The 16865-nt window shown below is 44.0% G+C and overlaps 1 protein-coding gene across 1 annotated transcript; it reads right to left on the reverse strand.

Moving 5' to 3' along the window:
- Positions 1-4692: 4692 nt before the first annotated feature.
- On the reverse strand, positions 4693-5942 carry LOC125534082 (uncharacterized). Its single transcript, XM_048697378.2, has 2 exons — positions 5645-5942; positions 4693-5329 (listed from the first exon to the last, which is right to left on the reverse strand). The coding sequence occupies exons 1-2, from the start codon at positions 5867-5869 to the stop codon at positions 4859-4861; spliced, it is 696 nt and encodes a 231-aa protein (XP_048553335.2). The 5' UTR covers positions 5870-5942; the 3' UTR covers positions 4693-4858.
- Between the last annotated feature and the right edge of the window lie 10923 nt (positions 5943-16865).

Below are 16865 nucleotides of genomic sequence, written 5' to 3' on the forward strand. Positions count from 1 at the left end.
CAATTATTACTTCTACTACTATGGCTAACGCGTTTAGCAATAAAGTAAAGTAATTTACATGGCGTTTCTCAATGACACGCAGGTCATACAAAAATAAAGACAACTCCTATGGCTCCTGCCGGTTGTCATACTCATCGACATGCAAGTCGTGATTCCTATTACAATAGTATGAACATCTCATACATCACATATAGATCATTCATCATTCATCACAACTTTGGCCATATCATATCACAAACCACTTGCTGCAAAAACAAGTTAGACGTCCTCTAATTGTTGTTGCATGTTTTACGTGGCTGAATTAGGGTTCTAGCAAGAACGTCTTCTTACCTACGTTAAAGCCACAACGTGATTTGTCAACTTCTATTTACCCTTCATAAGGACCCTGTTCATCGAATCCGCTCCAACTAAAGTGGGAGAGACAGACACCCGCCAGCCACCTTATGCAACTAGTGCATGTTAGTCGGTGGAACCGGTCTCACGTAAGCGTACGTGTAAGGTTGGTCCGGGCCGCTTCATCCCGCAATACCGCTGAAGCAAGATAAGACTAGTAGCGGCAAGAAAGTTGACAAATCTATGCCCACAACAAATTGTGTTCTACTCGCGCAAGAAGAACTATGCATAGACCTAGCTCATGATGCCACTGTTGGGGAACGTTGCAGAAAACAAAAATTTTCCTACGGTTTCACCAAGATCCATCTATGAGTTCATCTAGCAACGAGTCATCGGATGCATCTACATACCTTTGTAGATCGCGAGTGGAAGCGTTCAAAGAACGGGGATGATGTAGTCGAACACGACGTGATCCAAATCACCGATGACCAAGCGCCGAACGGACGGCTCCTCCGAGTTCAACACACGTACGGGACGGGAGACGTCTCCTCCTTCTTGATCTAGCAAGGGGAGGAGAGGTTGATGAAGATCCAGCAGCACGACGGCGTGGTGGTGGATGCAGGGCGTCACAGTTGCAGGGCTTCGCCTATACTACGAGAGAGAGACGTAACGGGGAGAGAGGGAGGCGCCAGGGGCTGGTCTGTGAAGTCCCTCCTCTCCCCCACTATATATAGGGGTGCTAGGGGGGGCGCCGCCCCTAGGAGATGGAATCTCCTAGGGGGGGCGGCGGCCAAGGGTGGGGGGCTTGCCCCCCAAGCAAGGGGGCGCCCCCTTTAGGGTTTCCCCTCAACCCTAGCCGCCTGGGCCCTAGGGGAGTGGCGCCCCAGCCCACTTTGGGCTGGGTTCCCTCCCACTTCAGCCCATGGGGCTGTTGGAAATATGCCCTAGAGGCAATAATAAATTGGTTATTATTATATTTCCTTGTTCATGATAATCGTTTATTATCCATTCTAGAATTGTATTGATAGGAAACTCAGATACATGTGTGGATACATAGACAACACCATGTCCCTAGTAAGCCTCTAGTTGACTAGCTCGTTGATCAATAGATGGTTATGGATTCCTAACCATGGACATTGGATGTCGTTGATAACGGGATCACATCATTAGGAGAATGATGTGATGGACAAGACCCAATCCTAAGCCTAGCACAAGATCATGTAGTTCGTATGCTAAAGCTTTTCTAATGTCAAGTATCATTTCCTTAGACCATGAGATTGTGCAACTCCCGGATACCGTAGGAGTGCTTTGGGTGTGCCAAACGTCACAACGTAACTGGGTGACTATAAAGGTACACTACAGGTATCTCCGAAAGTGTCTGTTGGGTTGGCACGAATCGAGACTGGGATTTGTCACTCCGTGTAAACGGAGAGGTATCTCTGGGCCCACTCGGTAGGACATCATCATAATGTGCACAATGTGATCAAGGAGTTGATCACGGGATGATGTATTACGGAACGAGTAAAGAGACTTGCCGGTAACGAGATTGAACAAGGTATCAGGATACCGACGATCGAATCTCGGGCAAGTATCGTACCGCTAGACAAAGGGAATTGAATACGGGATTGATTAAGTCCTTGACATCGTGGTTCATCCGATGAGATCATCGTGGAACATGTGGGAGCCAACATGGGTATCCAGATCCCGCTGTTGGTTATTGACCGGAGAACGTCTCGGTCATGTCTGCATGTCTCCCGAACCCGTAGGGTCTACACACTTAAGGTTCGATGACGCTAGGGTTGTAAAGGAAGTTCGTATGTGGTTACCGAATGTTGTTCGGAGTCCCGGATGAGATCCCGGACGTCACGAGGAGTTCCGGAATGGTCCGGAGGTAAAGATTTATATATGGGAAGTCCTGTTTTGGTCACCGGAAGAGTTTCGGGGTTTATCGGTAACGTACCGGGACCACCGGGAGGGTCCCGGGGGTCCACCAAGTGGGGCCACCAGCCCCGGGGGGCAACATGGGCTGTAGGGAGTGTTCCTTGGCCTACATGGGCCAAGGGCACCAGCCCCACTAAGGCCCATGCGCCTAAGAGATGGAGAGGGGGCAAACCCTAATGGGATATGGGCCTTAGGGCCCATATTGGTGCGCCTCCCTCTCCCATCCCCTCTTGGCCGCCACCCCTTGGCCATCTAGGGCTGCCGCCCCCCCTAGGGGTGGGAACCCTAGAGGGGGCGCAGCCCCTCCCCTTCCCCTATATATATGAGGCCTAGGGCTGCCCCATAACACACGTGATTTGATCTCTCGTTGGTGCAGCCCTGCATCTCTCTCTCCCTCCTCTTCTGTGGTGCTTGGCGAAGCCCTGCAGGATTGCCGCGCTCCTCCATCACCACCACGCCGTTGTGCTACTGCTGGATGGAGTCTTCCTCAACCTCTCCCTCTCTCCTTGCTGGATCAAGGCATGGGAGACGTCACCGGGCTGTACGTGTGTTGAACGTGGAGGTGCCGTGCGTTCGGCACTTGATCATCGGTGATTTGGATCACGACGAGTACGACTCCATCGACCCCGTTCGCTTGAACGCTTCCGCTTAGCGATCTACAAGGGTATGTAGATGCACTCTCCTTCCCCTCGTTGCTAGTCTCTCCATAGATAGATCTTGGTGACACGTAGGAAAATTTTGAATTTCTGCTACGTTCCCCAACAGGGGCCCCACGGGATAGGTGGCCCCACCCGGTGGACCCCCGGGACCCTTCCGGTGGTCCCGGTACAATACCGGTGACCCCGAAACTTGTCCCGATGGCCGAAACAGCACTTCCTATATATAATTCTTTACCTCCGGACCATTCCGGAACTCCTCGTGACGTCCGGGATCTCATCCGGGACTCCGAACAACATTCGGGTTACTGCATATACATATCTTCACAACCCTAGCGTTACCGAACCTTAAGTGTGTAGACCCTACGGGTTCAGGAGACAAGCAGACATGACCGAGATGACTCTCCGGTCAATAACCAACAGCGGGATCTGGATACCCATGTTGGCTCCCACATGCTCCACGATGATTTCATCGGATGAACCACGATGTCGAGGATTCAATCAACCCCGTATGCAATTCCCTTTGTCAATCGACATGTTACTTGCCCGAGATTCGATCGTCGGTATCCCAATACCTCGTTCAATCTCGTTACCGGCAAGTCACTTTACTCGTATCGTAATGCATGATCCCGTGACCAGACACTTGGTCACTTTGAGCTCATTATGATGATGCATTACCGAGTGGGCCCAGTGATACCTCTCCGTCATACGGAGTGACAAATCCCAGTCTTGATCCATGTCAACCCAACAGACACTTTCGGAGATACCCGTAGTCTACCTTTATAGTCACCCAGTTACGTTGTGACATTTGGTATACCCAAAGCACTTCTACGGTATCCGGGGGTTACACGATCTCATGGTCTAAGGAAAAGATACTTGACATAGGAAAAACTCTAGCAAACGAACTATACGATCTTGTGCTATGTTTAGGATTGGGTCTTGTCCATCACATCATTCTCCTAATGATGTGATCTCGTTATCAATGACATCCAATGTCCATAGTCAGGAAACCATGACTATCTGTTGATCAACGAGCTAGTCAACTAGAGGCTTACTAGGGACATGTTGGTGTCTGTTATTCACACATGTATTACGATTTCCGGATAACACAATTATAGCATGAATAAAGACAATTATCATGAATAAGGAAATATAATAATAATGCTTTTATTATTGCCTCTAGGGCATATTTCCAACAGATTTGGGCTTGCATCTCGTTGATTTGGACTTGCTTCTCGTGTGCATCCATCAACGCACCATCTACTTCTCTCTCAGTAATCGACAGTAGTAGATTATCATCTGTTTTACATAAAACTTGACAAGACCAACCCGTATATATGTGCTGCAAACAAATCATCTCTGCGTGTGTAATGTAGTGAGCAACGGGATTCGCATACCAAATTATAAACATAAAAGGATTTGTGTTATACATATACATCGCTTTTATGGCCTTTGTAAGTAAAAAAGTCTTGATTGAGATTCCTAGGTGTGTGAAGTTTCTTAAACAACAGAGCGTAAAGAAGCACTGGGGGCAGGCCGGATTTGGGGCGGCATCGCCGCCAGTGCAATGGGCGGACCTGATAGAGGTGCAGATGCAACAAATCATTCATTGAAGTAGGTACACAAGGACGGGGAGCTCATGGCCAAGCCGATGTGCTTCTCCGCCACGGCGGCGGTGAAGAAGAACATTGTAGCGTCGTCAGCCGGCGGGGCTCCTTCCGCTTCCCCAACCAATTGATGACATGAAAAACTTTTCCAACAAGAAAAAAAAATTCATTTGTCTTTCATCTTTTGTCCCTACGAATTATGATCATAATTTTCTGAACATGTAACTGCTCCTGATGACATATTCTAAGTAACAAACTAATGACTGGAAAAAACTTTTCCAGAAAGGAAAAAAAATCCAAATGTCTATCATCTTTTCCCGTTCACTCGGTCTCATCGGCGTCAGCATTCAGGTCAAACCTAGGCTTCTTCCCGCTGCTGTGGGCGGCGGGCCTACTGAGGAGCGGCGGCACCTTCGATGCGCACCGCGGGCACCAGGGGTCGGCCTCGGCGATGAGCACGTACGTGAAGCAGGACGGGCAGGCGCACGCGCGCATGGCCTGGTTCGCGGCGGGCGACGCCGTGCTTGAAGGCGGCGAGCGGCTGCGCTTTCCCAGCGAGGAGGACGAGGATGAGGTGGACGCCAACGAGGAGGACGACGTGTCCGGCGAGGTGGCGGACCGCGCGGCGGCGGCGCGCTCTAGGGCGCAGCGGACCATGTCGAGGGTGCAGAACGCGGAGGAGTTGGTGGTGACGGCAACGGCGGCGGTGGATGCCGTGGGAGGCAGGTTGAGGTCCTGGTAGCCGTCTTGGATGGCCTGGTGGCGATTAGGAGTCAAGAACGTCTTGCCGGACTGCACAAAAACAAGAATTATTTCACCTTGTTAAGTAATCTGTATGATGAACACGAAGAACACAGAACTCTGTAATCCCAGTGCAACAAAACCAAAATTTTGATCATCATGCAGTTAAATCAATCAAACAACATGCGTTTGATCCGCGGACATAATCTAACCTACTAGCAAATTACATACCCGCACAGAAACAACACGAGCGCGAATTAATTAAGCACCAAACATGCGCGCACGCGGGTGTAACAAACCACACGAACAACTAAAGATCGGAAGAACAGAGGAGCAGATCGAAACAATAATAGGAGGGAGACTCACCAGGAGGTCGAGCCGTCTCTCCCAGCCGGCGGGCACCTTGACCTCTAGGTCGACGACGTCATCCTCCACGCCGGCGTCGCCGCCGCACCCGCCGAGCAGATCCATGGTCACCATCTCCGACGGCTTCGCGGCGCCGCTCCTACCATTCCCCGCCTCCCCGCGGAGCATCCTGGCGATGGAGCTCACCTCCGCCGCCATTCTCGTCTTCCCTTTCTCGGCGGTCATCTGCTCTGCTTCCTCTTTTCTGTGTTTGTCGTTCTGCCGAGAGAGAGAGAGAGAGAGAGAGGAGAAGATCGGTGGGGTGTTTGACAGTTGCGAGGTTGGGCGCCCCTATATATACCAGGAGGCCGCCGGCACGACGGACACGCGGGGCCCACGCGCCAGGGAGCGGAGGGGCAGAGAGAACCTTAAAGATCATTTTTAAAGATCATATTAATTGGCATCGCTGGGAAATAGTTGGGCCATTATTCAATGCCAATTAAATGCTCCAAACGAATTGAGAAATATCAAAAATATGACCTAAGATTTTTTAAGCATGACAAAATGAACTATTTTTTATGATAATTTATATGGAGGAAATTGCCTTCCTTCCTCGTGGCAACATAATTTTGCGGATTTGTCATTCTTGTTAAAGAAAATTGCCATCTTCACAAGAACATAGTTTGCCATAAAAAAAACATTCGTTTTGCCATGCTTAAAAATCTAACATTCACTGGTTTGAATTCATTACATTCAAAGTAGTCATTTGCTCATCCGCATTACATGAACGGCCTGGATTTAAACCAGAGAAGAAGTACCCTTGGGCCGCCGCTGAAATATCATGTTCGATTTAAGTGCATAGATCTATTCCATTTACTTCGTCCATCCATATTTTAGTAGAAGCAGATACAACCACTAAATTCATTGCCATATTCGGTTGTATCTGCTGATCTATATTTTAGTTCACAAATGAGCATTGCCGCGTGGTATAATTCGTATATAATTAGTGAAAAGATTTTTGGAGGAAAATTAATAGAAATATTTATGTTGGATTAAATTGCAACGATTAATGTCTAATTGATTCTGGAGTACTATATGATCTGGTGCAAAATAAACTTTGATTTTTTTGTGGGAGAAAAAACGTTGAATTATTTGACCCTTACGGACATCATCATTTTGTTGAATACTAGAGATAGTACCCCAGGTGTTGTTGCGGGAATGGATGCAGTTGCTTCTATCATATTTGGTAGTATAAAAGTTTAGTATTCGGATTCGCAATATGGGAATTGAAACTAAAATACATATAATTTATTACATTTTATTATTATATAGTTGTAGAATATTTATTGAATATGAATAACATGCATGGTGCATGTTACGTTGGGTCTATTTCTCATGCACCATGGGATGGTGAGATGACATAGTTGCATATTGAGATTGGGTGTTAACATGATTAAACCTCAGAACTCATTGGGTGTTAATCACATAGCAATGTGAACTAGATTATTGACTCTAATGCAAGTGGAAGAATGTTGGAAATATGCCCTAGAGGCAATAATAAAATGGTTATTATCATATTTCCCGTTCATGATAAATGTTTATTATTCATAATAGAATTGTATTAACCAGAAACTTAAATACATGTGTGAATACATAAACTACACTGTGTCTCTAGTAAGCCTCTACTAAACTCGCTCGCTGATCAAAGATGGTTATGGTTTCCTGACCATAGACATGAGTTGTCATTTGATAATGAGATCATATCATTAGGAGAATGGTGTGATGGACAGACCCAACCGTAAGCTTAGCAATAGATCGTTTAGTTATTTGCTACAACTTTCTTTATGTCAAGTATCAGTTTCTTAGACCATGATATCATGCCACTCCCGGATACGGGAGGAATACTTTATGTGCTACCAATGTCACTTCATAACTGGGTGATCATAAAAGTGCTCTACAGGTATCTCCGAAGGTGTTTGTTAGGTTGCATGGATCGAGACTGGGACTTGTCGCTCCGTGTGACGGAGAGATATCTCTGGGCCCTCTCGGTAATACAACATCACAAGAAGCTTGTGAGCATGCGACTAATGAGTTTAGTCACTGGATCTTGTATTACGGAACGAGTAAAGAGATTTGCCAGTAACGAGATTGAATTAGGTATGGAGATACCGACGATCGAATCTCGAAAAAGTAACATATCACTGGACAAAGGGAATTGTATAGCAGATTAACTGAATTCTTGACATTGTGATTCAACCGATAAAGATCTTTGTTGAATATGTCAGAACCAATATAGGCATCCAGGTCCAACTATTGGTTATTGACCGGAGAGGAGTCTCGGTCATGTCTACATGATTCTCGAACCCATAAGTTCGCACGCTTAATGTTCGGTAGCGCTAGGGTAGTATTGAGATATTAATAGTGGAAAGTCCAAAGGTTGTTTGGTGTCCCGGATGGGATCTAGGACATCATGAGGAGCTCCAGAATGGTCCGGAGGTAAAGATTTATATATGGAAAGTTCTTTTCGGGGTTATGGGAAAAAGAGTGTTTTTTGGTATTGTACCGGGAAGTAACCGGAAGGTTCGAGAGGGTTCCGGAAGTGCTCGGAGGGTTCCACCATGTCTCGTATAGTAGCATGGTCTGTAGGGGGTGCCCTGGCCCACCGGCCCCTACTTGGCCCATGCACCTAGGGGAAAGGAAACCCTAAGGAGGAGGGCCATCCACTTGGCTTGGAGGGCACTCCTCCCCCTTGGCCGCCGCCCCCTGCCTTGGGAGGGGCTAGGGCTGGCACGCCCCTCCCTCACCACTATATATAGTCGGGAGGCGCACGGGGCAACCAACGCTTTGGCCCTTGGCCCGTCTCTCTCTCTCTACTCCTCCATATTCTCCGGTACGCGCTTGGCGAAACCCTGTCAGAATTCCGCTGCCACCACCACCACCACGCTGTCATGTTGGTTCATATCACATCTACCTCCTCTCCCTCGCTTGATGGATCAAGAGGGAGAGGACACCGCTGATCCGTCGTGTGTTAAACTTAGAGGTGCCATACGTTCGGCACTAGATCGATTAGATCGTGATTGGATCGCGACGAGTACAACTACACATCAACCGTGTTACGTACGCTAACACTTTCGGTCTACAAGGGTACATAGACACACTTCCCTCTCGTTGCTATGCATCTTCATCAGTGCAACATTCCCCAACAGTGGTATCAGAGCTAGGTCTATGAGTAGATGTATATGCATGAGTAGACCACAAATAAGTTGTGGGTGTTAATGTTCAAATTTCTTACTTCCTTTGTCTTATTTGGATTCGGCAGTATTGTGGCATGAAGCAGGTCAGGCCAACCTTACTTGTCCTCGCACAACAGACCGGTTCAACTGACTGACATGCAACTTGTATGGCATAAAAGTGGCTTTGTGGGTGTTTGTCTCTCCCACTTTAGTTGAATCTGATTTGACAATGGTAGTCCTTGTAAAAGGTTAAAAGGCAACTTGTATATCACCGTTGTGGTTTTGCGTAGATAAGAACAATTCTTATAGTTTGCCCTAGCAGCCACGTAAAAATCGCAACAACAAAGTAGAGGATGTCTAACTTGTTTTGCAGGGCATGTTGTGATATGGTATGGCCAAAATGTGATGTGATAAGTTGATGTATGAGATGATCATGTTTTGTAATAGGTTCACGACTTGCATGCCGATGAGTACGACAACTGACAGGAGCCATAGGGTTGTCTTTAATTTATTGTATGACATGTAAGTCAATCCTTAAACGCCATGTGATTGCTTTACTTTATCGTTATGAGTTAGCAATAGTCGTAGAAGCAATAGTTGATGGAAACAACCACATGATGACACAATGATGGAGATCATGGTGTCATTCTGGTGATGATGGAGATCATGCCGGTGCTTTGGAGATGCAGATTGAAAGCACGAGTTGATGATGGCCATATCATGTCACATATTGATTGCATATGATGTTTATCTTTTATGCATCTTATTTTGCTTAGGACAATGGTAGTATTATAAGATGACCCCTTCACTTAATTTCAAAATAAAAGTGTTCTCACTAAGTATGCACTGTTGTGAAAGTTCGTTGTTTCGAAGCACCTCGTGATGATCGTGTGTGATAGACTCTACGTTCGCATATGAAGTCTCCAACGTATCTATATTTTCTATTGTTCCATGCTATTATAGTATCAATATTGGATGTTTTATATCCATTTGTATGCTGTTTTATATCATTTTTTGGGACTAACCTATTAACTTAGTACCAAGCGCCAGTTGCTGTTTTTTTTTCTTTTTGGCATTTTAGAAAATCAATAGCAAATGGAGTCCAAACACGTGAAACTTTATGGTGGTTTTTTATGGACCAGAAGGGACCCATGTTTTGGGGAACGTAGTAATTTCAAAAAAATTCCTACGCACACGCAAGATCATGGTGATGCATAGCAACGAGAGGGGAGAGTGTTGTCCACGTACCCTCGTAGACCGAAAGCGGAAGCGTTATCACAACGCGGTTGATGTAGTCGTACGTCTTCACGATCCGACCGATCAAGTACCGAATGCACGGTACCTCCGAGTTCAGCACACGTTCAGCCCGATGACGTCCCTCGAACTCCGATCCAGCCGAGTGTTGAGGGAGAGTTTCGTCAGCACGACGGTGTGGTGATGATGATGATGTTCTACCGACGCAGGGCTTCGCCTAAGCACCGCTATGATATGACCGAGGTGGATTATGGTGGAGGGGGCACCACACACGGCTAAGAGATCAAGAGATAAATTGTTGTGTCTCTGGGGTGCCCCCCGCCCCCGTATATAAAGGAGCAAGGGAAGAGGAGACCGGCCTAGGAGGGGGCGCGCCAAGTGTGGAGTCCTACTAGGACTCCCTAGTCCTAGTAGGATTCCACCTCCCATATGGAATAGGAAAAGAGGAAGGGAAAAGGAGAAGGAAGGAAGGCCCCCCCTTCCCTAGTCCAATTCGGACCAGACCAAGGGGAGGGGTGCGGCCACCCTTGAGGCCCTTTTCCTTCTTTCCCGTATGGCCCAATAAGGCCCAATACGTATTCCCGTAACTCTCTGGTACTCCGAAAAATACCCGAATCACTCGGAACCTTTCCGATGTCCGAATATAGTCGCACAATATATCGATCTTGACGTCTCGACCATTTCGAGACTCCTCGTCATGTCCCCGATCTCATCCGGGACTCCGAACTTCTTCGGTACATCAAAACTCATAAACTCATAATATAACTGTCATCGAAACTTTAAGCGTGCGGACCCTACGGGTTCGAGAACTATGTAGACATGACCGAGACACGTCTCCGGTCAATAACCAATAGCGAAACCTGGATGCTCATATTGGCTCCCACATATTCTACGAAGATCTTTATCGGTCAGACCGCATAACAACATACGTTGTTCCCTTTGTCATCGGTATGTTACTTGCCCGAGATTCGATCGTCGGTATCTCAATACCTAGTTCAATCTCGTTACCGGAAAGTCTCTTTACTCGTTCTGTAATACATCATCTCGCAACTAACTCATTAGTTGCAATGCTTGCAAGGCTTAAGTGATGTGCATTACCGAGAGGGCCTAGAGATACCTCTCCGACAATCAGAGTGACAAATCCTAATCTCGAATACGCCAACCCAACAAGTACCTTTAGAGACACCTGTAGAGCACCTTTATAATCACCCAGTTACGTTGTGACATTTGGTAGCACACAAAGTGTTCCTCCGGTAAACGGGAGTTGCATAATCTCATAGTCATAGGTAGATGTATAAGTCATGAAGAAAGCAATAGCAACAAACTAAACGATCAAGTGCTATGCTAACGGAATGGGTCAAATCAATCACATCATTCTCTAGTGATGTGACCCCGTTAATCAACTGACAACTCATGTCTATGGCTAGGAAACTTAACCATCTTTGATTCAACGAGCTAGTCAAGTAGAGGCATACTAGTGACATACTGTTTGTCTATATATTCACACATGTATTATGTTTCCGTTTAATACAATTCTAGCATGAATAATAAACATTTATCATGATATAAGGAAATAAATAATAACTTTATTATTGCCTCTAGGGCATATTTCATTCAGTCTTCCATTTGCACTAGAGTCAATAATCTAGTTCACATCGCCCACTACTAGGATAAGGCCTACTAATGGCGCACCGGTTTTGCCTACTAATGGCGCACTACCGGTGCCCATTAGCATCACGCCACTAGAGTTTTTTTCGCCATTAAAATCTGGTATTCTAATGGCGCACCACCCACCGCTGGTATGCCATTTGTATGGCCCAGATACTAATGGCGCACCACATAGAAGTGCGCCATTATTAACAATTTTTTTTCAAAAAAAATTTAATTTTTTTTTCCAATTTTTTTTTCATTTTTTCTTAATCTTAGGTCACTATGGCTTAATCTCGAATCAATATGCTTAATCTCAGATCAAATCACACTCCATGGTCAAACTTCCCGAAAGGTCACCCATCCTCACACTACTCCAGCCCAAGCACGCTTAACTTCAGAGTTCTATCCAACCCCAGCAACAGCTCAATTCACCGGCACTTGTTGATATATCTAGCATATCAATCCTATTATACCTTGTTGATGTCTAGGACTTTGTTCATGTTCATGACTATATGAAATTTTGAAAAATATTTCAAACTTCCCGATCATATTACGTATCATTTTTTGAAAAAAAATCAAAAAAATAATTTTCAAAACCTTTTTTTTTTGAATTTTTTGCCTCTAGATCTTGAAAGCCCCGTAACTTTTTTTGTGTTAGGTTTTTGGGGATTTTGAAAATGTTTAACGGGGTTCCCCTTGTTAAATTTGGATGTAACTTTTTGAGTAGATGATTTTTCATATATAAAACTTTTTAATCCGAGTTCGTATGCAAAAGTTATGCCCATTTTACAAATTTCCAGAGAGATTTTGCAAATAAAGTCAAAATTTATATTTGTAAATTTTCCCAACAACTAGACCACATATGACATGGGAAACTTATTTTCTTTTATTTTTTTGACATTTTTATCATTTTTTGTTATTTTTTTAAAACTGAAAAGGCGGTCCAGGGGGGGGGTGCATTTAGTGGAAGCCGGGCAAACTAGTAATGGCGCACCGTGGAGTGGTGCGCCATTAGTAGTTAAACTAGTAATGGCGCACCACACCCACGGTGCGCCATTACTAGTTTTAAAAAAAATATAAAAAAATTTGAAATTGTTTTTGAATTTTTTTTGAAAAAAACTTAGTAATGGCGCACCAGTGGACAGTGCGCCATTAATAGTTAAAACTAGTAATGGCACACTGTCCAGAGGTGCGCCATTACTAATAATTTTTTTTATTTTTTATTTTTTTTCAAAACTTCTAATGGCGCACCGTGGGTATGGTGCGCCAGTGCGCCATTAGTAACAAATTTGTTTTTAATTTTTTTTTCAAAACTTCTAGTGGCGCACCGCACACCAGGTGCGCCATTAGTAATATATTTCTATTGGGGTACCTGTATGTGGTGCGCCATTGCTATATACTAATGGCGCACCACACATGTGGTGCGTCATTAGTGTCAATTTCATCTATAGCCGTTTCCCTAGTAGTGGCCATGTGATTTAATACCAATAGTTCACATTACCATGTGATTAACACTCATAGTTCACATCGACATGTGATCAACACCCAAAGGCTTTACTAGAGTCAATAATCTAGTTCACATTGTTATGTGATTAACACCCAAAGAGTACTAAGGTGTGATCATGTTTTGCTTGTGAGAGAAGTTTAGTCAACGGGCCTATCAAATTCAGATCCGTAAGTATTTTGTAAATTTCTATGTCAACAATGCTCTGCACGGAGCTACTCTGGCTAATTGCTCCCACTTTCAATATGTATCCAGATTGAGACTTTGAGTCATCTGGATCAGTGTCAAATCTTGCATCGACGTAACCCTTTACGACAAACCTTTTGTCACCTTCATAATCGAGAAACATATCCTTATTCCACTAAGGATAATTTTGACCAATGTCCAGTGATCTACTCCTAGATCACTATTGTACTCCCTTGCCAAACTCAGGGTAGGGTATACAATAGGTCTGGTACACAGCATGGCATACTTTATAGAACCTATGGCTGAGGCATAGGGAATGACTTTCATTTTCTCTCTATCTTCTGCCGTGGTCGGGTTTTGAATCTTACTCAACTTCACACCTTGTAACACAGGCAAAAACTCCTTCTTCGACTGTTCCATTTTGAACTACTTCAAAATCTTGTCAAGGTATGTACTCATTGAAAAAACTTATCAAGCGTCTTGATCTAGATCTTGATACTCAATATGTAAGCAGCTTTACCGAGGTCTTTCTTTGAAAAACTCCTTTCAGACATTCCTTTATGCTTTGCAGTATAATTCTACATTATTTCTGATCAACAATATGCCATTCACATATACTTATCAGAAATGCTGTAGTGCTCCCACTCACTTTCTTGTAAATACAGGCTTCACCGCAAGTCTGTATAAAACTATATGCTTTGATCAACTTATCAAAGCGTATATTCCAACTCCGAGATGCTTGCACCAGTCCATAGATGGATCATTGGAGCTTGCATATTTTGTTAGCACCTTTAGGATTGACAAAACCTTCTGGTTGCATCATATACAACTCTTCTTTAATAAATCCATTAAGGAATGCAGTTTTGTTTATACATTTGCCAAATTTCATAAAATGCGGCAATTGCTAACATGATTCGGCCAGACTTAAGCATAGATACGAGTAAGAAACTCTCATCGTAGTCAACACCTTGAACTTGTCGAAAACCTTTTTGCGACAATTCTAGCTTTGTAGATAGTAACACTACTATCAGCGTTTGTCTTCCTCTTGAAGATCCATTTAATCTCAATGGCTCGCCGATCATTGGGCAAGTCAATCAAAGTCCATACTTTGTTCTCATACATGGATCTCATCTCAGATTTCATGGCCTCAAGCCATTTCGCGAAATCTAGGCTCATCATCGCTTCCTCATAGTTCGTAGGCTCGTCATGGTCAAGTAACATGACTTCTAGAACAGGATTACCGTACCACTCTGGTGCGGATATCACTCTGGTTTACCTACGAGGTTCGGTAGTAACTTGATCTGAAGTTACATGATCATCATCATTAGCTTCCTCACTAATTGGTGTAGTAGTCACAGGAATAGATTTCTGTGATGAACTACTTTCCAATAAGGGAGCAGGTACAGTTACCTCATCAAGTTCTACTTTCCTCCCACTCACTTCTTTCGAGAGAAACTCCTTCTCTAGAAAGGATCCATTCTCAGCAACGAATATCTTGCTTTCGGATCTGTGATAGAAGGTGTACCCAACATTTTCTTTTGGATATTCTATGAAGACGCACTTCTCCGATTTGGGTTTGAGCTTATCAGGTTGAAACTTTTTCACATAAGCATTGCAACCTCAAACTTTAAGAAATGACAGCTTACGTTTCTTGCCAAACCATAGTTCATACGGTGTCGTCTCAACGGATTTAGATGGTGCCCTATTTAACATGAATGTAGTTGTCTCTAATGCATAACCCCAAAACGATAGTGGTAATCGGTAAGAGACATCACAGATCGCACCATATCTAATAAAGCACGGTTACGACGTTCGGACACACCATTACACTGTGGTTTTCAGGTGGCGTGAGTAGTGAAACTATTTCACATTGTTTTAACTGAAGGCCAAACTCGTAACTCAAATGTTTTACTTCTGCGATCATATCATAGAAACTTTTATTTTTGTTACGATGATTCTCCACTTAACTCAGAAATTCTTTGAACTTTTCAAATATTTCAGACTTGTGTTTCATCAAGTAGATATACTCATATCTGCTCAAATCATCTGTGAAGATCAGAAAATAATGATACCTGCCGCGAGCTTCAATATTCATCGGACCACATACATCAGTATGCATGATTTCCAACAAATCTGTTGCTTGTTGCATTGTTCCGGAGAACGGAGTCTTAGTCATCTTGCCCATGAGGCATGGTTCGCAAGCATCAACTGATTCATAATCAATTGATTCCAAAAGTCCATCAGCATGGAGTTTCTTCATGCGCTTTACACCAATATGACCTAAACGACAGTGCCACAAATAAGTTGCACTATCATTATTAACTTTGCATCTTTTGGTTTCAATATGATGAATATGTGTATCACTACGATCGAGATCCAATGAACCATTTTTCATTGGGTGTATGACCATAGAAGGTTTTATTCATGTAAACAGAACAACAATTATTCTCTAACTTAAATGAATAACCGTATTGCAATAAACATGATCAAATCATATTCATGCTCAACGCAAACACCAAATAACACTTATTTAGTTTCAACACTAATCCCAAAAGTATAGGGAGTGTGCGATGATGATCATATCAATCTTGGAACCAATTCCAACACACATTGTCACTTCACCCTTAACTAGTCTCTGTTTATTTTGCAACTCCCGTTTCGAGTTACACTCTTAGCAACTGAACCAGTATCAAATACCGAGGGGTTGCTATAAACACTAGTAAAGTACACATCAATAACATGTATATCAAATATAGCATTGTTCACTTTGCCATCCCTCTTATCCGCCAAATACTTGGGGCAGTTCCGCTTCCAGTGACCAGTCCCTTTGCAGTAGAAGCACTTAGTCTCAGGCTTAGGTCCAGACTTGGGCTTCTTCACTTGAGCAGCAACTTGCTCTCCGTTCTTCTTGAAGTTCCCTTTCTTTCCCTTTCCCTTTTCTTGAAACTAGTGGTCTTGTTAATCATCAACACTTGATGCTTTTCTTGATTTCCACCTTCATTGATTTCAGCATTACGAAGAGCTTGGGAAACGTTTTCGTCATCCCTTGCATACTATAGTTCATCACGAAGTTCTACTAACTTGGTGACGGTGACTAGAGAATTCTGCCAATCACTATTTTATCTGGAAGATTAACTCCCACTTGATTCAAGTGATTGTAGTACCCAGACAATCTGAGCACATGCTCACTGCTTGAGCTATTCTCCTCCATCTTTTAGCTATAGAACTTGTTGGAGACTTCATATCTCTCAACTCGGGTATTTGCTTGAAATATTAACTTCAACTCCTGGAACATCTCATATGGTCCACGACGTTCAAAACGTCTTTGAAGTCCCGATTCTAAGCCGTTTAAGCATGGTGCACTAAACTATCAAGTAGTCATGATATTGAGCTAGCCAAACGTTCATAACGTCTG

This window comes from Triticum urartu, chromosome 2A, assembly GCF_056163025.1.
Source record: "Triticum urartu cultivar PI428250 chromosome 2A, HENAU_Tu73, whole genome shotgun sequence".
Classification (NCBI taxonomy): domain Eukaryota; kingdom Viridiplantae; phylum Streptophyta; class Magnoliopsida; order Poales; family Poaceae; genus Triticum; species Triticum urartu.